The sequence below is a fragment of the Osmerus eperlanus genome, chromosome 11 (assembly GCF_963692335.1).
Source record: "Osmerus eperlanus chromosome 11, fOsmEpe2.1, whole genome shotgun sequence".
Classification (NCBI taxonomy): domain Eukaryota; kingdom Metazoa; phylum Chordata; class Actinopteri; order Osmeriformes; family Osmeridae; genus Osmerus; species Osmerus eperlanus.
The window spans coordinates 8659179-8685735 of record NC_085028.1 but is presented as its reverse complement, the minus strand read 5'-3'; the positions used below and the strand labels follow the sequence as shown (position 1 = coordinate 8685735).

Genomic DNA, 26557 nt, shown 5'->3' with positions numbered 1-26557 from the left:
CCATTATGGCCATCTGTTCTATGGTTGGGAGCACCTTGTAATTGGAGCGTTTAGGTAGTTTTAACACTTATCGACGACTAGCAATTCATGCCAGGTTTCATTCTCGGCATGAGCTCTTTCGCTGCTACATGTGTTCTTTTGCTTAGACCCCTCCCTTGAGTCTGCCCGCTCACATGCGCTCGCGCCGTTGATTGGTTGAAATGCACTGGAAACATTTTCCCATGTGTTGGGAGACTGGCAGCTGACTGACAAAGGTTGCAGTAATGTATCATTGTCAAATTGCTTCCAAACACAGATTGAAATGTAACAAGTTATATTTCACTCCTTTATGCCCATTTCGTATTCGTGGATTATTAGGAATGGCACCGGCTACTATTTGACTTATGTGACTAACTATTGTGTCTTGTGTATGCCGTTACGACATCTAGCCTACTACGATTTTGTTTTAATTTATTTGTCTACTAACTTTATTTGGTTGCATTCTATTCTCCCTTTAAACCGGTTCCCATGCCAAAGCCATGCGGTCCCTCCCCCTACACGTGCCCTCACTCAGGATTGGACAAACTGGCGTTGTGCTCCCGGTTTGGGGCTGGACAAGGAGTATTTCACGATCTTATCGGAAACAAAGTCATGTCATTCCTTTTATAGGGAGGCACAGTATCAGGATGATTCATATTCGTGCAGCTGTTACCTTGCTAGTATAGCCCAGTGAACTGAGCCAGGTTTTACTCAATAAAATGCGAATACATTTGGAAATCGAGTGGTGAACATCCAGAGAGATGGAAAAGGGATCTTAGATGCATTAGACCATGGAGTGACCACTGTGCCATTGACGGCCATTGAACCAGAACTTGTTTTGAAAGTTGGTGAAATTGCTATTGAAGGTAAGCTGTCAGTTAGGCTACATCAATACTGTTTACAAAGTGGCCTTGATCTTTTGTCCGCTGTTTGTCTTAACTCTGTACCATTCTAGACAAATCGTATATTCTATTTCTTTGTTACTTCTTTGGCTATCAGCTTGTTTACGAGCCCATGCAGTCAGAGCCTGAGGAAGAGTATCTTGATACGTTTATGTAACAGTGAGATTAGGGGAGGGGTTTGACAGCGCACGAATTGCCTGGTGCTGCACGTTCGTCTCTGGTTACATACAAACAACTAAAGGCAAAAATAGCCTCAACGTAAAAAATAAATAAAAATCTGCTCAATAGCTCAAAACATGTTTCATTGTTCTACAGTTTTTTTTGTCTCCAACGTTTTGATACAGTAGACTGAGTATGTAAATACGTGCCACAAGTCTCTGCGGAAGTCTCATTGCATTTACATTTATTCATTTAGCAGACGCTTTTATCTAAAGCGACTTACAAGAAAGAGCTTTACAAAAAGTGCATAGGTCAATGATCATAAACATCGAGATAGCCCCAAAACATTTCGGGTAGCCAAAACATGAAGCATACATTGTGAAAGAAAATAATTGCAATGGGTAGAACCAGAAGAGCTGAACTACGTACATCAGCAGTTCCTTACAATACAATTCAATACAAACTTTAAATCCTAGAGGGGCAATTTGATTTGGGGCATTAATGTACTAAAATATGTCAGACAACAGGCAAATGGAGATTGTATCGGTCTTGTATCTGCCAGTGTATGATGAGTTGGACTGAAAACAAACTCTTTATAAAATAACTAGGAAATACATTTCGCATGGCAATAAGGTATTTTGTGTCGTGCTGGACTTTCGTTACAGCGCGTGATAGTCCTCTCACTTTTATCCTTATTAAAATAATCATTTGTGTGCTGGGAAATGTATGTTTAACTCAAATTTTGTTGCCAATAAAAAAAACTAAAATAGGCGTAGTGTTACTGGTGGGTTGCCAGTCAAACTCCCAAGGAGTCACTGAGTTGACGTCAACCTAAACGTCAACATCTGTCTCACAACCTTGTAGTGTGGTGTGAGAATAACCCATGTCAACCCGACAGACAGCAGTCTGACCACGTGAGAGTCAAAAACGTTTCTGATACAGTATGTGTGATGGAGCATCTCTAAATGTAATAAAACTTTAACAGTAGTAAGTCATTGCACTGGCATTTTGAATATGTTTGGTGGCCTAATTCAATTTCCAACGGTGCGTGTTTGAGAATTATATTGTGGCATAGAGAAAGTAGAAAAGGTTTGTAGAAAGTGTGTTCCTGTTTGTGAAAACCACTTCACAAACAACATCTGTGACGTTATGGAGAAGTAAAAAAAAACTGAGGTCAGAGTGAGTTGTGAGAGATGCATGGAAAAGATGGTTGGAGGAGGAGCTAAGTGGACAGCACATGTAGAGGTGGAGCGAAGGCTGTAGGCACACTCTCCCACAGCAGAACAGCTACATAACATGTCCTTTGGTCAAACAAAATGTACGGTAGATCGATTCATTGTGTCTCTCCTAGATAAGCACACATTACATTATAGGACGTGTAATATTCAATGAGAAGTAATTCTGAATGAGTCAATATTTTGTTGTTCGACCTTATAAGAATTAGTCAGGGCATTATTGTAAAAGTGTTTTCTACACTATTTATATCTCTGTTTCAATTCATTCAGAGTGGTAGTATTGATGAAATAACCTGAAATACAACACTTAAGAATCTGAAAATATCAGGAATACTAATCACACACAGTAATTCATTCCTATGTATCTTTTCATATTTTTTAAGTATAAGTCATGATTCATTAACATTCTCTTCAAATTTGAATTTCTTCTTTATGCTTTGTTCCCACCAGCCAGTATGCCTAAGGAGCATTCTTGCCTGAGTGAAAGAGCACCTCGCTCATCCAGCAAGACTTCTAAGGCAAAACCTTTAGCCTCACAGGGCCCTGCAGACACGGACCGGTCCAACCAACAAGAATTACGCTGCAGCTCAGAAAAGGATTCTGGATATTCTGGTAAGTGGGAGAAATACATATGCAACAGTCACCTTCTTACTCATACAATCCCTGTGGCACATTCATTACTCACAGAATTTTAAAAGTGTTTGTTAAATCCCTTGCTAAAATAACCTCACACGTACATATGACACGTCCAATAGTCAGTTGCTGTCAAAACTGTGTTCCTCTTAACCCCCAGATAATGGGTCTGACTGGCAGCAAATGGAGGGGGATGACCAGTGCAGCAGTGTGAGTGAACCTCAGGGCATGGACACTCTGCAGGGCCAGGGGACTGTCAAGCCCCTCCACCAGGGCAGCACCATGCAGGGCCAGGGGACTGTCAAGCCCCTCCACCAGGGCAGCACCATGCAGGGCCAGGGGACTGTCAAGCCCCTCCACCAGGGCAGCACCATGCAGGGCCAGGGGACTGTCAAGCCCCTCCACCAGGGCAGCACCATGCAGGGCCAGGGGACCAGTGAGCTCACCAGCGTCTACGTCCTTAAGAATGTTGTGTTAAAAAAGGTAAGCAACAGGGTGGAAGATTAAATTGTCCGACAAAACAAGAACACAATGATATATTTAATCCCAGTACTCTTGAGTCCCAGGGGATATCACATCAAAGTATTATTTAAATGGTAAATTCTATGAGAAAAACTGCTGGAAGTGTTAGTAGACACCTTATTATTTGTTCTGGTTGCAAATATTGATGCATTACTGTACTAGCACTTTTCAATTTTTTTTATCTCAGTGTACATTTTGTTTGCTTAGGGTGGTCTTGAAGAGCCTGTGATCAGTGTACAGTTAATTTAAGAATGGGCAACTTGACATTTAGCAGAGTTAAAGAAAACAGATGTGGAGAGGGTCATTCAATCACAAACCGGAGGCTCACAAGGATGTATAAAAACCATGGGAAATTGGAAGAAAGGATGTGTTGAAATGAAAGTAGGAGTGGAGTGGAGGCAGGAAAGGTGGAGGGTAAGGCTGAAGATGATAGGTGAGAAGCAGTCGGAGTGAGAGGGAGGGAGAAGAAAGCACATGGTGAATTATTCACAAAATGAGAGTGGGATGTGTGACAAACGTCAGGAGAAGGTCAGAATGACAGCTTTTGAGGAATGTTGTAGACTGCACCATGGGACCTGACCTTTTTATTTCATTGAAGTTTCTCACAATCTTTTGAACGACCGGTTGACATTTTCCTGGCAGTTGTAGTAGGTTGAACAGTTAGAACAGTGGAGGGTCTCTACTCAAATAAAGTAGATAAATGGTCATAAGATACAGTAATAGTCTTGATGTGTAATTTTCAAGATTTCCATGCTCAGTTTTATATAGAATCTGTTTCCCATATTGCATTTTTCATAGTTTTTTCTCTCTATTCCCCTCTGTATCACTTTTTACTCCCAGCCTGAACCAGTTCATCATGGCAGTGATCACCTCATCCAGAGTCAGCTGACATGGAGCAACACAGGAGGAGCCAATTCCTCCGGCCCCACCGGCCCCACCCATGTGATCCTCCTGCAGCCGCCCAGCATGTCCTTTCCTTCGCCATCCTCCACTAAACTCCGCAAGCCGCCATCTCGCAGGACCAATAAGAAAACCAAAGGCGAGTTCTTGCCCATACTGAACTCTTACACTCGCATCGCTCCGCACCCTAGCAAGAAGCTCCGCGACAAGCCCCCAACCGGCCTGGAGAAAGTGACTGATAGTGAGGGTCAGAGCCTGAGCAAGAGGATATGTACAGATGATAAGGGAGACGAGGTGTCCACCACCACCATTGACTTGCAAATGCCCAAGCACCACCCTCACAAGCAGTCTGATTCCAGAGCCCAAAGTTTGCAGTCACGACCTATTGCTTACCCTCCCTCCAGCCCCTCCACAGTCTCTTCAAGCCGGGGCTGGCCCTCTGTCTCCTGTTCGGAACTCTCCACTATTTCCTCGTCCTCCAACAGTTCTTCACCACTCTCAGCCACTAGGGGGCCCCACAACGGCCTCTTAAATCCACACCATCGCCGTTTCCACAACACGCTGGAGATCCTAAGCCAATCAGGCCTTTTGGACATCACCCTACGCAGCAAGGACCTGCTGAGCCAAAGCAACGCCACCGAACGTGACATCGCCCAGCTGCGTCAACACACTCAGCTGCTGTGTCAGGCTGCCAGCGGCAACAATGACAGCAGACGAGGCGTCACCTTGGAAAGCCTGTACCAGACGATGGAAGAGTCAGGTGTCTACCCCACTCTCAAGTGCCTGGACACAGTGGAAGCACTTCATTATCCAGTAAATGCCATTGATCCTGACTCTAGAGGTACAGTTGGGGTCAACACCACACAGACCCTCAATGGTTCCCATGCACAATTGTCGTTTCCTATCGTCTCAGTGCAAGAGCCATCCCAGAACTATCCAATGTCACAAAATTGTATGCGCAATGGGACAGCTGCCCTTCCTCACTCTGAGCAGGGAAATGAGTACAAACCCAGTGCCACACCCTCAGTGAACTTCACCTTCATTCCCCCAGACAGCTCCACTCATTGGGATGTTCTCTAGGGTACGCACAGGGAGAGGGCAATCAGAAGCTGGCTAAGAGATTGAGAGCCCCTCTGCTGTTTTGAATAGAATAGGGTTCCACATGCATTTCTTGGCTTTTGCTTAGCATTCACTCCAATTTTGTTGATAAGACCCTTGGAAATAAAATACTGTCTTCATAATACATATAGATGACTTTTTCTTAGTATTTTTCTTAATCCAGTCGCTGTTAGAGGAGGAGCCCATGGAAGGAGATTCATTTTCGGTGCTCTGATATTTGAATTAATGTTCTATAATTTGTATTCAATATTCTTTGTTAAAGACTAGAGGTTAAAACAGGCTCCTGTTGGCATGAGGGTCCTAAAAATGCTTGTTATCCCCACCCCTTCCTCTTCACACCTCCATGGAACAAGTTATAGGGTTGTTTTGGTCTGCTTGAAAAAACTTGAAGCTCAAATGGAAGGTAAAAAGGGAAAGGTTTGATGGCATTTGAATCTTTTTAACTTGGAAACTGATAGACTGCACATGTTTCAAGCTGTATATTTCTGCTTTAGTCAGGGAACAGACTAAAAAGTTCTAGCCTTAACGTATTTGGTGACGTTTAGCAGTTTCTTGTTGCCTTTTCTCAATTCCAGACCTGTAATACTGCATCAGAATTTTTCACTTTTCCATATTGTTTATCATAAAATGTGAGAGTGGAAATGTAGAGCCAGATTGGGAGACAATGTGCATTACTTCATAAGTATAACTATTTCCCATCTGACTTCATAAGTATGACTTTTAAGGCAGTATCTTAAAAATTCACTTAATACAAAACAGAACAACTGTTTACTTCTACAGAGTCAGTTCAACTATGTCAAATTGATTGTATATTGTAATACATTGATGCTTGTTGATGCTTAAAGACCACTATCCACAGGCTACTGGCTGCTCAGTCAAACACAGCTCAGAGTGAGGAGAGGTCCTAGTGGCATAAAATACTTTTTTACTACAATAATGTTTGTAGATTTGATTCAAGTATTATCTTACGAGTTTGTCTTTCTCATGTTTTTATGAGCTTTGATTTACGTCTTAGGTATATCTCTGCCAATGCTCATAATTATACATGACTTCAAGAGATAATAAAGCAGCTATGGTCAACCAAGTATTTATTTTGCTATTACAGTCTTTTTTTCTCTCAAACAAATAAAAACAAAAAATGTGTTATCTACGTGCAAACATTATTAATGTAGATGATGATATTGTATTTTATACACCTGTTGATTAGTTGCCATGCAATGTCACTGCCATGGAAACTGCAGGGGGAGAGAGCCAAGTAGAAAACATTATGTGAAGTATGAGCTAAGAATTTGTGTTGTAGGCCTTGGTGGACAGAGAGACAGATATAATCAATTAAGAAACTGCAGTATAGGCGGTCCAGATAAATCATAATTTTATCATCAGTTCTGATAATTGTTTGTGAACTTCAGATGTCCGTGCTCCCAATAAAGATGCCCTTCTCAGCTCCGAGAGTCATTTTCTCGAGTTCAGCCTTTTTCTTCCAGGTCACTGGGAGGTCATGGTCAGGTTGACACAGGTGAAAGAAACTCTGGGGTGTAAAAGCGAGAATGATCACCATGTATTGCATTGTTGTCATTGTTCTTATCAAAATAATTATTCTTATAATTATGAAAACATTTCATTCAGGCTAACTGAATGGTTCTACGACATGCAGCTATAGTCAAAAACTGTCTCTGGAAAGTTGTCTTTTGCGTACTGCTATTTCCTGAAAACAAAAATACAAGCATGTTTACATAGACCTTGCCTGTAAACCAGCAATCACCAAATGACCATGGCAACAAACCTCTTGAGTTCCCCAGAGTATGCCCCTCCTGTTTCCTACCTCTCGGAGGGACCCAGGGCCAGTCCCAAGCCGGAACAGAGCCCACCCAGGCACTAGTAGGATGGAGGAGAGGGCTAGCAGCCAGCCAGTCACATATACCCAGGCTGGGTACACATACCAGCGGTTGAAGGTCAGGGGCTGGTACTCCACCAAAGAGCAGATGAATGACACCTGGGAGATAGGTGATATGTCAGCATGTATGCTTTGATCCAACACAACAGGTTCTTTCTGTCATGTTGCTGACACCTACTGATGTCATTCCTTTCCTGACTCCTTGTGGGGCTGTGGTGAACTTGGTGGTGGCATGTTAAACTTTATTTTTCTTAAGTAAGCTTTAAATGTTCAGACCAATAAATGTCACATAATATCTTTAAATGTTTCATTATTTATATGAACAGTAATTATAAAATATTTGCATTATTTCTAATTGAAGCTACAAAATGTACTTACTAGTGAGACCAGTGGGGTGAGATAGAGCCAGCAGAACTTGAAGATGATGTTAGGTCTCACTCCTGTCATGTTTTTGATAATATCACACATCTGTTCTGCCCCTGGTAAGTCCGTCAGTTAGTTAGTTATTTGTGGAATGTACAGGCAGACAGCAATGTCATGACATTTGATACCTTGTTTTCCTTGTCATTTGGCAAACCTGTACAATGGTTAATTTTGCCTATGTATCCGAAGTGAAGTACAAGGGGAAATTTGAAATTGCAACATCTTTAACATGCGGTCAAGTGCTTTAACACTGAGTTTTACCCATCCATACATCCCATAACTTTACTTATTCTTACCAAATTCATTGCGACTTAGTGCATACTCCACTCAGACCAAATGCATTCTTCACATCTTTTCAAAGCAGATGACCAAAAGCTTATGACCACCTTTTTCATTCTGCAGCATTGACCTCAGAGACTTACCAAATAGCCATCCCAAAGCTAGAGACTCAAACACAGAAAGAAAGAGCAGGCATGTTCCATTACAGGCGTAGTAGTCAAACAGCTGGAACACGTACATCCCCCCCTGAAACAAGGGTCAAGGTATTTAAAGACTCACAACAGTAAAACAACATCCCTCTTGTTCTTATTAAGTGGGATTTCCTTATTTACAGGATATGTGCTAAAAACTGAATAAAAGCTCCGCACTGTTGCCTTTAAAATAACTTGAAAGCACCATCGCTCTCTCTCTCTACAAACACACACCTCTGTGACCATGATGAGTTGTAATAAGAAGCAGGTGAGGCAGAAGAGGAGGAGGAAGAGCTCCCTGCGTCCAACCCTGCGCAAAATCTTGGGAAACACGTCTGTGACTGACGTCATCACTACCTCCATGGCAACAAACTGAGAGGAGAAGGAAGTAATGACCATGCTGTAGCTAACCTAGGCCACAGTATAGGGAAGGCATTTTCTCGCTCAGTGTTAAACATATTATGGTTTGATTTTGTTTAGAATGAAGTGTGCTGGATGTTTGTGAGTCATACCTGTGTATCCACACCAAGAAGTATGATCATGATAAAAAAGCAGACTGCCCATAGCTGTGGCAGGGGCATCATGGCTATAGCCTGAGGATATGCTATAAATGCCAGGCCAGGCCCTGAAACCAATATTAAGGAATAGAAGATAATATTATTTACCAGCATTTGATTTATATCTACTTAATTGATCTACTCGTTATTTGGTTTTTAAGTTCCTTCAATTGGTTCCTTTACCGAAGTATTGCTGTCTTACCGGATTCTGCCACTTTTTCAATAGGGGCACCCTGTTCATGAGCCATGAAGCCCAAGACAGAGAAGACCGCGAAGCCAGCCACAATACTTGTACAACTGTTCAGCAAGCAAAGCCACAGGCAGTCTCTGAAAACAAAAAGCTATCACTTACTCCCACTTAACCTGAATACAAAATGTCCATGTAAACAACATTCAAGTTGTCTCTCAAACAAGTCACCTCACAAGTCATCTCAAACAATATTTTCTGAATTGCTCAAACAATCAGTTGGTTTTAACTTCCCTCCATTTTTTGTTTTTACCACCATCATGACTCTTGACTTTGAGCATAATTTGGACTTACTTGTAGCAGTTGTTGTTGTAAGAGTTGAAGCTGCCCAGTACAGTTAAGGAGCCCACCCCAACACTGTAGGAGAAGAAGACCTGTGAAGCAGCCTCCATCCACACCTATAGTTAAGGCACAGCATACAAATATATGATCTCCCTTACTTTCTTCAATGCAAGCTTCATTATTTTGTTTGTAAAAGTTGTTTTAATCTCAAATAAAACACATTTCTGTTTACAGGCCTTCCCTGCTGTGATGTTTTATGATGTTGGTGTTCCTGGTGTTGATCATGTGACCTGGCACCTGGAAGTCGTTCACCGATTGCCACATACCTGAGGGTCGGATAGCCGGGAGGGCTCGGGGTAGAGGTAGAAAACAACCCCCTGTAGAGCACCAGGCAGAGTGAGTCCACGAACCAGCAAGATCAACAGCATCACATAGGGGAAGGTTGCTGTGAAATACACCACCTGGAGAGACAGAGTTAGTATGCAATCACAGGACAAGAGAATACATACCAGCCAGTGTTTTCCAATTAGTTTATTCATCCCTGCTGATGAAAATTACGAATGGTATCATGCTGGTAGTGAATTTGTCAGATTGAGCTAATTATAACAGATCATGCTGTCACTCAATTTTTTTTAACCAGTTTGATGCACATACACACACACCTTGCCTGTAGACTTGACCCCTTTCCAGACACAGAAGTAGCAGACAACCCACATAATGACAAGGCACAGCGTCACATCCCACCGGATACTGCCCACCTCTTCTATCCCCCCAGAGATAGCCAGCACACGCCGTCTGAACAAAGACAACAACAACAAAATCTTACTTTTGGGAAATTACTGCTGCATTTGGCTAAGATGAAAGGAAGATTATAATATTGGGTTGGTTGAAGATGCTTCTAGATCAACTCACTCCCAGAATTCTGTGGCTGCAGAGGTTGAGTTGGCCTGATGCGTCCAGTTGAGGGACATATTTCGTAAATCCACACAGTCATCTGTTTCGATAAAAGCAGATGCATTGATACTTCAGGTAACCTCCATTTAGATTGGGGCCATTTTGATTTGTAGACAGTTTTCCATAACATTTTTGGGTAGAAAATGTATAATCTTAAAACTACAGCACACTTATAGAACAGCACATTATGGTGTGAGAGGTTAATCAAGCAAAAAATGTATAAAGGTATATTTTCTCTCGGACAGTTCTCACATTCACAAACAGTGACATTTCAGGGAGTTTAAGTGGTTGACCATTGTCACATTTACCAGTGTTCCAGTAATTAGTACAGCTGGCCCAGGGGAGCTGAGAACTGAAGGAGAAGAGCAGGTACAGAAGAGCCCAGGCCAGGATGATAATATAGCACATACAGCTATACAAGAGAATCAGCTGGCCAGCATAGCCAATACCTAGGAAAGATTAGCAAGATAGCAAAAGCTTGTATTTTTGTAAGATGTATTTTCTGTGTGAATGTATGTGCCTGAAAAATCTAACTGATATCCAATGTTAGGCTATTTTCTTCCTACCTATGTTGGAAAAACCATTTTATTTTCTTCACATCCTACTACAGGAAAGGAAAGTATCAAAGCAAACAAGCTTGACATCAAGAAACAAGATAAATAATAAACCAGCTCTCACACTAAAATAAGAAGTTTAGATCTTTGAGAAATAAATGTGTCATTATGCGCTCACACATGAATCCCATTGACCTCACTTGTAGTAACATCTTAACTGTATTTATCTCTGGATTAGCAGACTACAGTAGCACATTTGTCAATGTGTACAAAAAAATGATAGAACTATGGCTTTGTTTAGTTAAAAATAAAACGGGAAGGAATTTATCTGAATCTGGTGGAAAGAAATGAGCCAAGGTGAAGCCAAGCCACTTCAGGTGGTAGACTCTTGATCACAGTTGACAACTGGTTGAAACTTCAATGTCATCATACTTTGTGCCACCTAATCTTTAGTCTGTTTGTCCCTCACACTCTTTGGAAGCTATTGCTTGTTGACGTGTGTCCCTAGAATGAGAACAAATTCTCAGGCAGAAAGGTTTCTCTAGCTAAACTGTAATGCCAATATGAAACTCATTGCATCTGTTTAATATGACATTTAATAACTGAACAAAAACTCTACTGGAGTCTGACTGAGAAGTTGTTGACCTACTCACAGACAGAAGCGCTCTCCAATACAGCTGTATGCTGCAAAGTGTTACAAGTTACAACCCATGCCTGTATGGTTCAATACAAATCTCTGGCTATGCGTGTATTTGTAGTTTAAGTTTTACGTTTCAAGTTCAAGTTCCAAGTATATTTGTCATTTGCAACAAGTGCATTGGAATTCTGAATCCTGCTCTGGTGACAGTTTACTCTGAGCTTAGCTTATATCCTATTGTGATTTAAAATCTATTTTCTAAAGAAATCCAAATTAAATGTGATAATTTCTAATGAAACAATATAAATAAATGAATACAATGTTAAAGCTAATAAAACTAGAACTCATGTCTGAAATGTGGTCTTTCAAACTACAGTGTAATAACTAGGACACAAGGTATTTGTAAAGCAAAGAGTGTCTGGAGTAAGTCCTCCATTGTGGACATTGACAGTGATGTAAAGGTGCTCACCCTCTGCCAGTGGGCATAGCCTCTTCCAGCAGGTAATTCCCCCCTGCTGGGTATACTGGCCCATGGCTGTCTCCAGCAGGAACAAGGGCATGCCACATGTCACCACAAATACCAGGTACGGCACCAGGAAGGCACCTGTCCACACAGAAGAAGTCAAACAGAAGTCGACCATTCATTCCATGGGATTACAGAATTTTAACAGAATTAAATCAAATGTGGAATCTTGACTCAGTTAACTCATATCTGTCACATTTATTAATCGTAACCCTCGGTGACATTACACAAGATCAATGAATGATGACAGTAGATTTAACAGCCCTTTAGTACTTTCTGTAACGAGAACAAACCAAAGTTTAAACCATCTGATTAACTTTAACCCTGCTTGTGAAGTATTACATCATATTATCTTGGGCACTCACCTCCACCATTTTTATAACAAAGGTAGGGGAACCTCCATACATTGCCCAGGCCTACAACATTTCCGGCTACTGCCAGGAGGAACTCCACCTTACTTCCCCAGTGGCCCCTTGCCTCAATATTTCCCTCCGCTGAATCCTCATCTGCCTTTCTCTTCTTCCTCATCCCAAACATCTCAGCCAGGGCTCTGTGTTTAATAGCATTCCTGTTTCCTTCCTTTATCCAGACATATTCACCTTTCCTATCGCTCACGTTTGCTTGTCTTTCCATCGTACTATAGTTGTACTGTTGATGGTGTCTATACCAAGGCCACTACTGGTGGCTTAATGGAGAACTAAAGCTGTATTCATTGACTGCAAGTGACCAATTCCTACCACTGTATGGACTTGTTTCACAGCTTTGTGTCTGACAACACTAACTATGGCCTTCCAAAACTTGGACTTCTAGATACATCCAGGTACCAATTGTTTTACAGTAATGCCTCAAGCTGTTAGTTTCCAAACAATAGATCCAGCAAAGAGAGCTTTGAACCTACTAACCAGTAGAACTGTCAATATTTATTTTGTGACCACTAGTTTTTGTGACCACTAGCACAAGTGTTTGATTTTCATGTTAGGTTAGGTTTCCACCAAAAGTCAGAGAACCAAAAGGTAAAGATACACACTTACACTTATTTATCTTAATCAGATCGCAGGGTGCACTTTAAACTCAGTGAGATTGGTGAATGGGATACAATGGCATGTTACCAAAGTTTCATTTTGTCAGTGTGAACCACATCTACCTGTTGAAATATTCCCAGCTCCTGATGTTAGCCTGTTGGAAAGATACAGCAGCTCTGAGGTGGAGATGTTTATGTATATAACAAAAATAGCCCATATATTAATTATAAAACAATATAAGTTGGTGAATAAAACACCAAGTAGGTCTACTGAATATAGTGAATATTTGTATCTGAGTCGACATTAAATGTAAGTTAATAAGCAAGAACTGAAAAAACTTGAATATACAAGATATGTCTGTGTTTTGAAATGTCTGACAAGAGTGAGCATGTTAGATTTCCACGTAGGGCTGTATTGTATTGCCTAGATGTCAGAGAAAGAAAAGATTGTGACATTTTTGTTAACAGGCAGTTCTGGAGACCACATCAATTACTGAACACGTGAAGCTGTTTTACTTAAAGGACCTGGGCTGCGTAGAAACACACAAGTTTCGTTTTCACTTTCATGTCTACTTGGTCAGGTTCTTGTTCGCTACAAATTGTACAGCAAAGATGATACACTTCTTTTTTATTTTTTTATTTACTTTTTCGAACGCAGGTGAGTTAATGGATTCAAAAATACAGTCAAAATGGTTTAGATTACACGTTTGTGTTTAGCTGACGTTAAAGCTAAAGGCAGGCTAGTAGGTCTTTAAGGTGGGTTACGCCCAGCTAGCACACTGGCGATAAAGTAGATTCCCAGAGGCAACCTTATGCCGAAGTCAATTGAAGTCACATTATTATTTAATGTATATCGGTCAATACATTTCAAAGCACAATCAGTCCTGCCCTTCTAGTGTGACTAAACTTTATGTATAAAATGCCTTTCAAAACAAATGTTAGAAGGTGCTGTACAATGAAACACACACAATAAAAAAATATATATATTTAATGTAACTTAATATATGTATACATAAATACATATACTGTGAAATGGTAAAAGCTATCTGCTGTTTCGTTATTGTTGAGAGATATACTATGTTGATTCCTAATTGTCCATAAATAAACAAATGTTCAATTTCATTCACAGAACCTCATTCTGTTCATCGCCATTGTATTGCCTCCCAGGGAGTTTCATATCACAAACACATCCAGTTTGTAATGTTGGATGATCACATAATTTATTACTACAACAGTTCCTCTGACCTTGGTACCCCAATGCCAGAATGGCTGAACCATTCTGAAGGCAGTGAGTTCTGGAAGAAACTTACTCGGAACCTGAAATACAATCGACATGTAATGGAAAAAGCAGTCCAGCTAACAAGTGAACGTTTCAACCATTCACATGGTAAGGCAAACAATTTGTACCAAATAGCCTACATTTCCCAAATACTGATATTTTTCAGTGTTTGAATTGAGAGTTCATCTGAATTAATTGCAATATAACAAGCATTCCTTCTTGATAATATGTAAATCTGTGGCAACATAAAATTATTATTGTTATTACTATTATCCAAAATTTACTGATGAATTTGTTGGTACTCATGGTCATTTTCCTTGCCATAGATCATTTGTATCAAGCTCAGGGTCACTGTGGTTGGAATTCAGACGGAACCAGGGTGGCACTCATGAGCCACGCTTATGATGGCAAAGATTTTATCAGTTTTGATGTGCAGACTAAACAATGGACAGCTGTAGTTCCTGAAGCTCACTTTTACAAAACATCAAGGGAGCAAAATTCTGAAGATCTTGATCGAATTACCAACCATTACGAATCTGAATGCATCCTTTGGCTCAAGAAACTGTTACAGTTCGGTTCTAAATTGCTGAAATCCAAAGGTAAATATGCATGGTATTGAAGGAGTCATTGGCACATTTTGGTTAACCTCAGGGAGGTGTTAACCTGATTAGTAGACTTTAGCTTTCAAATCAAACCCATTTCTGAAACTATCATTTATTTCTAACCTAACCTAATATTTGATGTCAGTCCTTAGTGTACAGTATGTGATGACCAGTTCCAATCTCTTCCCAGCTCCTGATGTCAGCCTGTTTGAAAGATCTAGCAGCTCTGATGTGGAGGTCACATGTCATGTGACAGGGTTCTACCCCAGGGAGGTGCAGGTGGAGTGGCTGGATGAGGAGGGGCACCCCCTGGTGCAGGGGGTGAGGAGAGGAGAGGTGTTGCCCAATGAAGACGCTACCTACCAACTGAGGACCAGTCTGGCTGTCCCACTGGGATCCAAGCACTCCCTGAGCTACAGCTGTCTGGTGGTCCACAGCAGTGTCCAGGGGAACATCACCAGGATCTGGGGTGAGTCCTTTGCTATTTACAATAACATTTTATATAGACATTAAAATCTAACTTTAACTGAATATAAACTTATTGTGGTATCTGTGGAAATGTCCTTATTTGTATTTTAGATTATCTTGAAGCACTGTAAAAAGATTTACACTTAAGCAAATTTGATTTACTTTAGTATGTAATATTGTAGTTCGGATGTCATTGCTTTACTGTAAATGAGATGTTGTTTGTGTTGCATGGTAAGGGTAACAGATCTTTCCTCGACTAACCACCAAAATACTGTTAGAACTGTGCACTTCTGATCCTTATTTTATCATGAACTCTTCTTTAAATAGTACACTATTTGTCTGTCACTTTGGATTTAAATGTTTGCTAAATGTCAATGTAATATGAATGATGGACTTTTGTTTATTGTCAAAATAAGTAATATTGATTATGTTACATTTTATATCCATCATTTACATTTGAGTCGTAATAATTTTTTAATTATGCCATATCCAGTTAGTTATTTCCTTTTATTCATTTCTCTATAGAACCCAAGCACTCAAGAATTTGGAATACTTGGAGCATCTCGATCTCCATCTGTTTGCCGCTGCTGCTCTGTTCTGGGTTGGTGGCTGTAGGCGTCATTTTTGTACGGAATGGGCATTATTTACTTGTCCGTAATTAACTGAGGAGTGATCTTAACCAATTTAACTGTTACTTGTTGTTTGCTTATACTAAATAAGTCAATTGCATCCAGTTTCAACTAACAAATATCAATGAGACAAGGGTCTGTAGAAAGGTTTTCTGTTTTGACATGCGTATGATGTCAAATTATGTTTATTTGTTTACAATGTGGCTGGGTGGAGGGACTGCAGGGATTTTGTAGTATATTTTTGATAATGAGTGCTTGTACTGTATTTATGGTGACGTTTTCAGAATACCACCTATATATCCAACACTGAGGTCATTAATGTAACATAGACACACATTTTATGTGTTATGTTATTTACATCTTAGACGAACAATCCAATTGTAGCCTACATAAATCATGTAGGCCCAGGCTACAATAGGATTGTTTGTCTGAGACAATTGCTTACACAATAAATGTGTTTAAAGACTGTATGGCATGCTTCTCAATCCACAAAACAATTAAAACCAAACATTTACAACCATAGGCCTACAGACCTTGGTCCTCCATTTACCAGGGGCCTACTACGAAGGAAGATTTGGGGTTAGCATGGTGACTTCAGGTTTAACCCTGTGTTTTCAGTGTCACAACAACGTTAGTTCCCTTCTTACCAGGGTAGATCTCCATGGTAACTTTTGCAACACACCTAACCTGCTCCGGAGCAGGTTATGTTCCAGATTACAGATCATCACGTATGAAAGCACCGCCTATTGACCAATCTCTTGGAAAAATTAATCATTGTTTCTAGAAGGTACTGTGTAGATGGGTTAAAGGCCAGGGTAGGTAATGTTGAGAAGCACATATTTGCTGAAATAAACTTTTCATCCTGATAGCAATCAACAAATCTAAAGGTTTGACAGTAAAATTAAATAAATCTGGTATCTGTGAGCGTTGCAGGACTGTAATAAACACAACCAATCATTAAGGTTGGACCAGCACTTGATTACCACTGTGGAACCACTTAGGTCGATTGAGGTTGTTAGTCTTAGTGAAGCCAGATAATTAAAAGACGGTACGTTGAACTTGATTCCTGGAACAGGCGCCAGCTATGAAATATAATTAATTCTGGATCTAGGATTTTTTTTTCTTTTTCAAGTGGACTGAAGTCATAGGCTTTGCATGATCCCGTCAGTATGCAAATCTTACTTATGGGAGTATCCTGAGAATCCTACTGGAGTTGCTGTTGGCCTGTTCCATGTACAGTCCATATCTGCACAGCTGAATTGCTCATGCTCCATGTAGAACTACAAAATAATCGTCAAAAGAGTACTCAAAAGCAACAAAACATTGCCTGTTGTTGTGTTTCCACTTCCGTTTGTTTCCTTGCTTCTCTCGTCAAACCCCCTCTGCAGGCTGGAGGTCAGATGGCAGCGTCTCATATTTCCGGCCCAGTCCCACACCAGAAGCTCAGCCTGTGGGGAGCAGCAGCTGGAGCTGTATGTCACCCACAAGGGCAGGTGGCCTGACCTTCCGACCCACTCTGACACGTTCATGGCCGGGTCACCTTGTTCCAACTTGGGCCTTCCCTGCTCCCCAGTCTCCTGATCCTTGCTGAGACTGGGCTGGTCCTCCTCAGACCCATCTCCCAGAGCTGCGGGGCCATGCAGCAGGGTGAGGGTGCCCTGTCCCAGGCTGAGCTGGAGAGAAGAAAGGCCTGAGCGCCCTTTGTCTGTGACAGCAAGATTAACACTCCAGCTAGAGCCTGTACACTGAGATGGACATGTTTGCTTCACAGGTGTAGGGGAGCAGGATGGGGGGGACGTGTCCAAGTCCTGTGGAGTAAGAGAGCCAGGAAGTTATGTCAGTAGCAAAGGCAGGAACTACAAAATGTGTCAAATTAATGATGAATATGGACGTTCTCTTTTAACGATGGTAAAATAATAATAGATAGAATATCTCTGCTAGCATCAACCAGGCTTTGCATGAAAGTTTTGTATCTTGCATTCTGTTCTTAGTCTCACCAGGGGGACAACAATCAAGTGGAGAACTGCATAGTTGGAGTCTGCAGAGTCCAAAGCTTCCACTGTAAGGGTCAGTGTGACTGCCGCTCCTGCCTCTGCTTCTCCTGGAATGTGGATGTTCACTTTGTCTCTAATAGACCCCATTTCTCCCACTGGGAACCTAACACATAAAAAGATTCATATTTAGCAATGGATATAGTGCTATATATACACGTGTGTATATATATTATATATATATAAATCAATCCATAGTAGTTATAGGTAGACTTTTTTGTGTGACCCCACTCACAACTGAGGTCCTCTCTGGGAGAGGTATCCATGGTCGTCGTCAGCAGTCAGAGAAAAGAGGCGGGCGGGCCCATGGTTCAGGACATTAAAATCTACTGACATGGTGTGACCAGGGACCAGGCGTGGGGCTGACAGCACCTAAGAGAGAAAGAGAGTGTTGGACATACTTTATTAATTCACTATATTGACACCTGTTAACTTTGCTTTGTGTGCCATGAACTGTACAAAGCAGCTGTGCTTGCCAGTCATGCTTAATGATTACAACTTATCAGTAACTTTGCTGTATTTGAACTGTTTGTACAGTGTTTGTATATGTATCTCTTAGCCTGTCTCTTAGATTCCGTCTGTACTGTCTTCAATTACCTGTATCTGAACATGAGTTGGCTGTATCATCTCTGTAGAGATCCTCTGTAGTTCGTTCCCATTCCTGTCTCTACCTGACAGTCTTACACAGAAGGGCTCTCTGGGAACTGAGTCCATTCTGCCTACAAGCTCCTCCGCAAATGCAGAGGAGGAGTTAAGTGAGATTGATTGCAGGCTCTCCCTATTGGCTCCAAGAAGAGTCACGTGACTGAAAAACACCTCTTCATTGGGCAAAATGCCGGTTACAACCAGGACTAGAAACATTGGAACACCTGAAAAAAGGTAACAAGATATTAGGACTGGCCTGACTGCCGTTGTCTCATGGAAGATGCCTTTATGTAAATGTAACAAATATTACATTGTGGTTGATAACAGTAACAGCCACTCCTTCTTACCTGCAACTGGATTCCCCTCTACCCTGGCCAGGCCTGGATGTGTTTCATTGGCTTCCACAGCAAAGTAATACAGAAAGTCTACACTGCTGTCACCTATGGGTATACAATTACAGACCAATGATGAATTTCAATGAGTGGTACTCGTGTGGTCTACAAGCAGGATCAAATGAGGCTGTAGTGAATGCAAAGCTTCAGTTCAGCTACTCTACAAGTTGTATCTAGCCCAGCATCTACAGTCTTTCCGTCGGTCTTTCATTGAGTCAGTGATTACTGTGTAACAATTGTGATACCTATGGCTGTGAAAGTGGTGTGTCCCTCTGCCCTGTAGGTCATCTGCCACTGGCCCGGCTTCACAGGGGACAGCAAACTGATCCGATACAGACCCCTGGACTGCTGCAGCTCTGCCAAGGGACTCTGCTGTTGTAACAGAGACTGGCTACGGCCTTGGGGAGAGACAAAGAGAGGGAGAGAGGTTGTGTGTGTGTTTGTATGTTTTTGAATGAGTTCTGTGAGTTTATGCTGTGTGATATTGCACCTGTTGGACTGGTCAGGGTATATTCGGTGAGGTCTCCAGTGATATGCAGGGTCACACTCTTCACTGCACTGTCCACTCTGAAGGAGTGGATGGACACAGAAGCACTGTCACTCTCTGCATGTACCAGAGTGACCTGCAGAGGGAGACAAGCTTTGTATTACAGTACAATAATAACAATTCTACAAACATGTTTAACTAATACCTTTAGTCCAGTGACATACTATGTTTCTTTATGTATCTGAACATAAATAATGTTCCGAAAGTGTAGAGTCTACAAGTGACATAGTATGTTTCTGTATGTATCTGAACATCAGTAAGATTCAGAAAGTGCTTCTGGGACAGTCAGCCAACTTGGAGCAGTACCTTGTCAGCAGAGGTTTTGTCCTCTACTATGGTAGAGACTCTGTAGATGTCTGAGTTGGAGGTGAAGATAGTGAGGCCTCCGGACACAGAGGACAGGGAGGTGTAGAGGGAGAAGCGGTTTGGGGAGAGAGTCTCTCTCCTCCCTCGGCTCACCATCTCCAGACTGGGGTCTTCGGTGAGGAGGAAGGTCACCTGGGTTGGAGAACAGGAAGACAGTCACAAGCTATAACGAGGAGGGTCCAGAAAGGGTTCTTGCTATACATCAGCACTGCATCTTGAGGAATAAAACACAATAACATATTGGAGTGTCATGACTGAAGAATGACTGCATGTATCAAGTCTAATACTTTGAATCAAGGAGTCTTACCTTACATTGTTTCTCTAGTGTGAGGGCCTTCACTGCACTGTACAGATGGGCATCTTTAGGGGAGGCATCAGTGAAAACAAATATCTCGGATAGGGCAGGGCTATGAGTGAGGGCCAGCTGATACAGGAAAAACTCATTTTTAAGATCCATAATAAAAATCAAGATAATGTATACATGTATAAAATAACAGAATATATCATATAATGTATAGTATAACACATATAATCACTGTGTATAGAAACACTGTACTGTACTAGAATATTTCTGTTGAATGCCATGAAGATTGAAACGCAATGCTTACATGCCACTCCATGTACATTGTTGTGCATTGCTTAAACGAGGCTGTGAATCATCCATACCTGGATGGCAGTGAGGCACATCTCTGGTTCGTCTCCTCCTCCCAGAGCCATCAGATCCTCCATGTAGAGCATAAACTGGTCTGGGTCCTCTGTCTCTAACACTGGTCCAACATCTGCAACAGCAGACCAACACACTCACCATCTTCCCGCACGCACACACATGCTTCAACACTGTACAAACAATCGTGTTGTTTGGCTATAGTGTGTTGAATAAGAATATAACATCACAACAGGGACAAATCCTAGCCTTCCTATGAAGGCTATGTGGTTAAGACACTCCTCATTAAGAAACAATGGTGACAAAAACTAAGACAACCGAGGGTTTCAGCCATGCCCACCTGGGTCATGGAAGGGCACCAGCAGGAAGGTGCCACGCTGCTCAAGGCTGTCGGCACGAGCCTGGATGATGGAGAGGGCACGCTGGCGGGCAGCGGAGATCTCCTCAAACATACTGCCTGTCGTATCCATGACGAACACCAATGCTGGTGGCTGCTTCACACTGAAGAGCCTGCCCACAGGAATGTCACAAACTCCATGTTGAGCCTGCTTGTTTGACCTAATCTATACAACTGTGACATAAGAGCTACATAGAGCCTGAGAACAATGTGCTATTATATTCAATTTCCTCTCTAAGAGATAAAATGACACCAACAACTGCATATTCTTGCCTCTATATTTAAACTTTTTTTCACTAAAGCTGTTACAGTTGGTTACTATTCACTCTACCGGAGGAAGCTTGAGGGGCCAGCATTGTCTCGAAGGTCTCTCAACACATTGATGGTTGCCGCGGTTGCGAGTCTGGCTGCCTGGGCATGGAGGTAGTGGTGTGGGGAGAAGAGGGGAGAGGTACTGTCCTTGTTGATGCCCCCCTTAGCGCCCTGATGGCGACTGCTGTCCAGGATCCCACCATGACTGCACTTTCCTGAACAACACAGAGTTTGTATGGGATATTCAAAGATATTGTGGTCAATGTAATAAGCAACATTTGAACTTATGCATGGGGCATGCATGTGAATCCAGTTCATTTAAGTTAAAGGAACAGACTAGGCCCTTATCAGTCTTACTTAGTGTAACCTTGGAAAAAAAATTGACATTTACCTTGAGGTTTGGGAGGATCACTGCTGAAGTAGCCAGTAGTGAGCATCAGGGGGTGCTGCTGAGCCTGTAGGAGGTTGTCTCTGCAGGTGGCACTGAAACACTCCATACAGGTAGGAGTGTCCTCTGAGGAAACAAAAAATGAGACCAGTGTGCATCTGTGACTGTTAATGAATGGGACCTGATGATTGTGGCATATCTGATTATACTATCTTATCACACTAACAATTTATCAAAGAAATTTAGTTTTGAAAAAACTAGGCAGGTGTGCTGAGACGTGTCAGTGTGTATCAGGATGTAGTGTGTATCAGGATGTGGTGTGTATCAGGATGTGGTGGGTATCAGGATGTGGTGGGTATCAGGATGTGGTGGGGATCAGGATGTGGTGGGGATCAGGATGTGGTGGGTATCAGCAGAGTTCGAACGGACCTGTGGCTACAGGAAGGGCAGGCTCGTCTGGGTTGAGAAGGTGGAGGTAGACAGAACGCTGGCCCATCTCCACCCAGTTGCTGTGACTGTAGAAGTCCTGCGCCACCGAAACAAAATCACAATTGTCATGATGATGGAGTCAAAATCTCGTTGAGCACTCCTACGCAGTGATTATCAAAAACTAAAAAGTGGTGTCATCTGGTGCAAATTGGGCTAATGCCTTATAGATTTCTCCCCCAAAAAATTACAGTATTTATTTATGCAAGCTTCAAACATAAGGGAATAGTTTTGGTTGTTTGGCCAATATATAAACCCCTACACAAGCTGTAATATGTGTCCATTGGGCAAAGCAGTTAGCTTCACTGATGGTCAGAATGAAGAATCTGAGAACAAGTACCAAGCATCAACAAGAGGCCGTTATGGTGTCTCAATGGTCAAATAAACCTGTCACTTATTTTCATTAAAAAAAAAATATATTTTTTTAAGACTCATCCATGAATTTATAAATGGGTCACCTGCAGAGAGTGGAAGAGCTGGCCCAGACTGTGACGGGCCCCCTGGTAATCTTTAGCCTGCACAGATAATACAGTCTGGGACTGAAGCAACTGCAGCATCTGTATGGCGTCCTCAATACGCTCAGAGTCGAAGTGGTACACCGGATTGGAGCGAGTGGAGCTCAGGAAGTCCATGGCTGCATTTGACTTGACCACCTCCCCCACAGCTCGCCAGAACCCCCGACCCAGGTCAGACTAAGACGAGGAAAGGTGAGCATCATCATCAACTATTCCATGATTACCTATGGGCCTATGCATTGTGTGTGCGTTTTATGCATGTGCATGTTTAACAGTCAGTACTATTTAGCAAATTTGTCAGCTTACGTTATACGTGTGAACAACGAAGACTGGATCTAAGGATAGTGTGTGCATGCATGTGTGTGTGTGTTTGAGTAAGCACACCTTCATTTGGTTCTGTGTATGGGCATGCTTATGTGTGTTGATGCTGCTCAACGTCTCTAGGGTGATGTTGAGGATGGCCTGCTCAGTCATCTCCTGATGTGTGTTGGACTTCCAGGAAAGGGTTAACACACGGGACCAGAAGTTTGGGAGGAAAGACTCGCAGAATGGTAGAGCCAGCAGGTACACCAGAATGTGCACCCTAATCAACTTCAATCCACTTTCCCCACAGTTTTGTGACATAATTTCCTGCACACAAGTTGACTGGTTGGAAATCACCCCACCTGCAATGTGAAAGGAGTGGTTCAAACTGATTTGAGCTTTGTTATATACAATATAAACATCACCTACATTATATTGGGTGTCAATGGCTGGGAAAATACATATTTAGCATTAGTTTGTTGTGTTTTCTCTTTACCACTAGGGTAAATAAGGCTTGAAAATCTAGACTATATTGGTGACAATAACTATTATAAACCTACTGCCAATGAAATTGATGTGCTAAAAAGCAAATGGTGCACAGTCAGATGAAGTTGCACACCCACTCTGCTGTCTGTGTTGTTTTAACGGGATGGTATGAGGTTAAAGAAAAAGACAGAAACGTTGTGCATGTTTGCGAGAAAGCAATCATAAACCATGTAGTAGTGTATTGTTATCTGCAAAGATATTTTCTCTGAACAAACATAACATCTGAAAAGAACAAGAGGATCAAAAGAGGCGGTGGGTTGGGGGTGGGGGGGGGTTACGAATGTGGGTTTCTGGGACAGAAGATGGACTGCTGGCAAACAAAGGTTTACCTTTACACGGAAAGTTGTTTTTCACCCTGAGAATTTTGCAGTAGACTCTCAGTTCTGTTAACAGTGGTTCCAACCACAACCACCGCTCACTAGCTGCAGCAGTTCAAGCTCTCAATTCTTAACAAACATAGTTTTGGCTTGTCTTGGACTGTTTCTTCACATATATGGTTGGTACTGCACCTGTTATGGTTGAACCTAATGTAATGTAACATGATTAGACTGGCATTTTATAGACATAGCAAGACCTACAGTAGCAAGATTTACTTTCATACTGTATATTATACTGAATAGGAGAATGTTCTGTACACATTAAATGATAAGAATTCATAATTCAAGGGTTAACCCGCCTGTAGCCTTGGCAAAGAATATCATCAGGTCCCATTCATTAAGCATTCAGTTATCAATTAATCAATATTCCTTCTTTTAGACCATGTCATGTGACAGAGGAACCTATTGTAATTTGTTATCTTACAGTCTCCATTTTGCTTTGTTCTCGTAGACACCAAACATCTACCCGTGATGGTCAACATTAATTAATTGTTATGTCTTGTGCAATTTAAAGTATGTAAATATTACAATATTCATAATTGCCTTATTACTATCCCTAAGGGTTGACACGTTTCATCATTTATTTTATTCCTTTTAAGTTGGTAAGTCTGAACTACAATTGAAATAGTTTTGAGAATTAAACTTTAACTGCATTTTAAATTCCCTTCCTAGATTTATTCAAAGTCTATTTACTTTTTCTAACCCAGTTTCCTCTTCCTAGTACAGCATATTTAAAAAGCATACAAGATATCCTGCAGATGAAGTTTTGAGGGTAGGCTGTGTAGAACTCTATGGTAACGTAAAACATCATCATCATCATCGTCATAGTAATCAGGAAAACATGTTTTGGCTGGTATGCTAAACAGCAATTACAATACTTCAAATATAACACATTCGAGTAATAGCAATGTAATATTGCCAGGGTTACTGATAAATCTTCCTATAAGTGACCTACCTCACTGTTTTATTCTCCCTGTGTGCTATACTTTTGTTTTCATTCAGTTTCATCCAGGTTTCTGTTTCTAAACCACAAATGTTCTTTGCACTTACCTCTTCCTTTTCTATGTCACACCACTATTAGGTCTTGATGTTTTGTGTCGGTAGGCCCTGTTGTCTTACGAAGTTTCCTTGAAGTTAAAGTGCATGAAGAAGTTATAAACTGGATGATCATGCCGTGGTCACTTAGAGGAGATTCAGGTCGACGCTTAGTAGTCCGGGGTTTACTGAGAAGACATAGGTTGGGGCTATCATGCCATTCCCTCCCGCCTCATCCCCCTCCTTGCCCCTCATTATTGCATGGTGCATTAACCCACCACAATAAGTTTGCATACATTACCCGCCAACGTGCTCAACTTAAGGCCTGCACCCCCTCCCTCTGTCTTAGACTTTCACTCAGTTTTTCTCCATGTAAGAAACCCGTTGAGGCCAGGCCACTACAATAGACCCCCCCATCCCTTTCACTCCCTTTTCGAATAAGTATATGAACAGAGAGGTGGGAGGGGGTCAGTTGCTAGCCAACAACGCTAGGCTCAACTTTGCACCTCAGTTTGTTGGCCTGATTGTTATGAGAAGGGATGGTTAGAGAGGGTTTAAGCTCTTTTGTAATTTAGCGTTTTGACCTCAGAGGAGACAGTGTTCAGTTGTCTTCCTCCAGCCTCGTGTTAATGACAGTCCCTCCATTCTTTGGCCAAAGTGAGTGAGAGAGAATCATGCATAGAAGGATAGGTTGAGAAGGAAGTAAGAAGACATGCTGTTGGAACATGGAATTGGTGGGACTATCAGGGACTGGACTCTGTAGGCTCAGATCTTACTTAAAAGGCAGGGCCTACTTTGTTTACACTGGCAACCTGAAGTGTGAAGTCAGAAACCTTGTAATTATCTTAGACTCAGCTATCATCCTCAATTGCCAAATTAAAGCAGTAGCCAAATCCTAGAAATATTGCAAGAATGGGGCTCCTATTATAATTAAAAACTCAATGGAAACACATGGAGAAATATTAGAAATAAATTTATATATAAAAAGAGAAGTAACTTTTATTCAGTTTGGATTAAATGTAGAGTTAACTTGACCCAAAACATTACATTTAAATCTATTCAATTTTGCAAAAGGCCATTGTAGTGACAATACATTTGTTGTCCTTACATCCATAGTTTTCTTCACTGCAGTGCAGGCATTAACAGGCAAAAGCAGTGGCACCCCCAGAAATGTTTTATAGGAGTGGTCAGATGGGGCCACTGAAATCCTGGGGTGGCTTTCCAAAATCACAAGCCATAACTGAATTTCAGGAATTGTATTATGCTGTTGGAGTATATAGGTTAGTTGAAAACAGCAGCGGACTGGGGAAGGGTGACAGGATCTGAGTGTGGAGATATGTGGATTTATATGCCGGAATGTTTTATATACAGTACACAGTCATCTTTTGTGCAGAATACAGAGAGAATAGAGTATAGAGACTTGTTTAAACAATTGGAAAGCGTTAGAAGGTAAAGTGAGTGGAGAAAAGAGAAGCAGAAAAGTGCAACACCCTCCCATTACCATT

At 41.6% G+C, this 26557-nt stretch overlaps 4 protein-coding genes across 5 annotated transcripts; 2 read left to right on the top strand and 2 right to left on the bottom strand.

Moving 5' to 3' along the window:
* Window positions 1-596: 596 nt before the first annotated feature.
* si:ch211-132b12.7 (uncharacterized protein LOC564531 homolog) lies at window positions 597-6930 on the top strand. 2 transcript variants are annotated; one of them, XM_062472883.1, is made up of 4 exons: window positions 597-884; window positions 2769-2926; window positions 3108-3430; window positions 4310-6930. In XM_062472883.1, exons 2-4 carry the CDS (start codon window positions 2770-2772, stop codon window positions 5447-5449), a joined length of 1620 nt encoding a protein of 539 aa, XP_062328867.1. In that variant the 5' UTR covers window positions 597-884; window position 2769; the 3' UTR covers window positions 5450-6930. The 2 variants fall into 2 exon arrangements, with proteins under 2 accessions (XP_062328867.1, XP_062328866.1); XM_062472882.1 differs by having other exon boundaries at window positions 2765-2926.
* On the bottom strand, window positions 6894-12662 carry LOC134029358 (sodium- and chloride-dependent GABA transporter 2-like). The gene is made up of 14 exons (XM_062473450.1): window positions 12395-12662; window positions 11976-12110; window positions 10559-10764; window positions 10274-10308; window positions 10024-10156; window positions 9688-9822; window positions 9374-9477; window positions 9035-9159; window positions 8788-8900; window positions 8510-8647; window positions 8228-8330; window positions 7761-7861; window positions 7311-7481; window positions 6894-7016 (listed from the first exon to the last, which is right to left on the bottom strand). The coding sequence occupies exons 1-14, from the start codon at window positions 12660-12662 to the stop codon at window positions 6894-6896; spliced, it is 1890 nt and encodes a 629-aa protein (XP_062329434.1).
* Window positions 12663-13590: 928 nt separating this feature from the next.
* On the top strand, window positions 13591-16499 carry LOC134029490 (major histocompatibility complex class I-related gene protein-like). Its single transcript, XM_062473608.1, has 5 exons — window positions 13591-13708; window positions 14180-14437; window positions 14656-14928; window positions 15122-15400; window positions 15925-16499. The coding sequence occupies exons 1-5, from the start codon at window positions 13663-13665 to the stop codon at window positions 16059-16061; spliced, it is 993 nt and encodes a 330-aa protein (XP_062329592.1). The 5' UTR covers window positions 13591-13662; the 3' UTR covers window positions 16062-16499.
* A 391-nt stretch (window positions 16500-16890) lies between these two features.
* vwa7 (von Willebrand factor A domain containing 7) lies at window positions 16891-23445 on the bottom strand. Its single transcript, XM_062473609.1, has 16 exons — window positions 23176-23445; window positions 22735-22968; window positions 22220-22316; window positions 21794-21916; window positions 21422-21617; window positions 21034-21203; window positions 20696-20808; window positions 20337-20453; window positions 19970-20161; window positions 19607-19739; window positions 19362-19514; window positions 19072-19164; window positions 18677-18948; window positions 18315-18451; window positions 18026-18185; window positions 16891-17836 (listed from the first exon to the last, which is right to left on the bottom strand). The coding sequence occupies exons 1-16, from the start codon at window positions 23413-23415 to the stop codon at window positions 17309-17311; spliced, it is 2958 nt and encodes a 985-aa protein (XP_062329593.1). The 5' UTR covers window positions 23416-23445; the 3' UTR covers window positions 16891-17308.
* Between the last annotated feature and the right edge of the window lie 3112 nt (window positions 23446-26557).

What these genes read in the sequence shown, in the direction of transcription:
- LOC134029490 (XM_062473608.1), top strand. Translation starts at nt 13,663, where the DNA reads ATGATACACTTCTTTTTTATTTTTTTATTTACTTTTTCGAACGCAG. An exon ending in ACGTTTCAACCATTCACATG is followed by an intron (nt 14,438 to 14,655) that starts GTAAGGCAAACA and finishes TCCTTGCCATAG; the next exon opens with ATCATTTGTATCAAGCTCAG. An exon ending in TAAATTGCTGAAATCCAAAG is followed by an intron (nt 14,929 to 15,121) that starts GTAAATATGCAT and finishes ATCTCTTCCCAG; the next exon opens with CTCCTGATGTCAGCCTGTTT.
- vwa7 (XM_062473609.1), bottom strand. Translation starts at nt 23,415, where the DNA reads ATGTCACAAAACTGTGGGGAAAGTGGATTGAAGTTGATTAGGGTGCAC. An exon ending in TGCCCTTCCTGTAGCCACAG is followed by an intron (nt 21,917 to 22,219) that starts GTCCGTTCGAAC and finishes TTGTTTCCTCAG; the next exon opens with AGGACACTCCTACCTGTATG. An exon ending in GGTGCCCTTCCATGACCCAG is followed by an intron (nt 20,809 to 21,033) that starts GTGGGCATGGCT and finishes CTGCTGTTGCAG; the next exon opens with ATGTTGGACCAGTGTTAGAG.
- si:ch211-132b12.7 (XM_062472883.1), top strand. Translation starts at nt 2,770, where the DNA reads ATGCCTAAGGAGCATTCTTGCCTGAGTGAAAGAGCACCTCGCTCATCC. An exon ending in AAAGGATTCTGGATATTCTG is followed by an intron (nt 2,927 to 3,107) that starts GTAAGTGGGAGA and finishes CTTAACCCCCAG; the next exon opens with ATAATGGGTCTGACTGGCAG. An exon ending in AGAATGTTGTGTTAAAAAAG is followed by an intron (nt 3,431 to 4,309) that starts GTAAGCAACAGG and finishes TTTTACTCCCAG; the next exon opens with CCTGAACCAGTTCATCATGG.
- LOC134029358 (XM_062473450.1), bottom strand. Translation starts at nt 12,662, where the DNA reads ATGGAAAGACAAGCAAACGTGAGCGATAGGAAAGGTGAATATGTCTGG. An exon ending in CCCGGCTATCCGACCCTCAG is followed by an intron (nt 9,478 to 9,687) that starts GTATGTGGCAAT and finishes CCTTAACTATAG; the next exon opens with GTGTGGATGGAGGCTGCTTC. An exon ending in TCACCCCACTGGTCTCACTA is followed by an intron (nt 7,482 to 7,760) that starts GTAAGTACATTT and finishes CCTATCTCCCAG; the next exon opens with GTGTCATTCATCTGCTCTTT.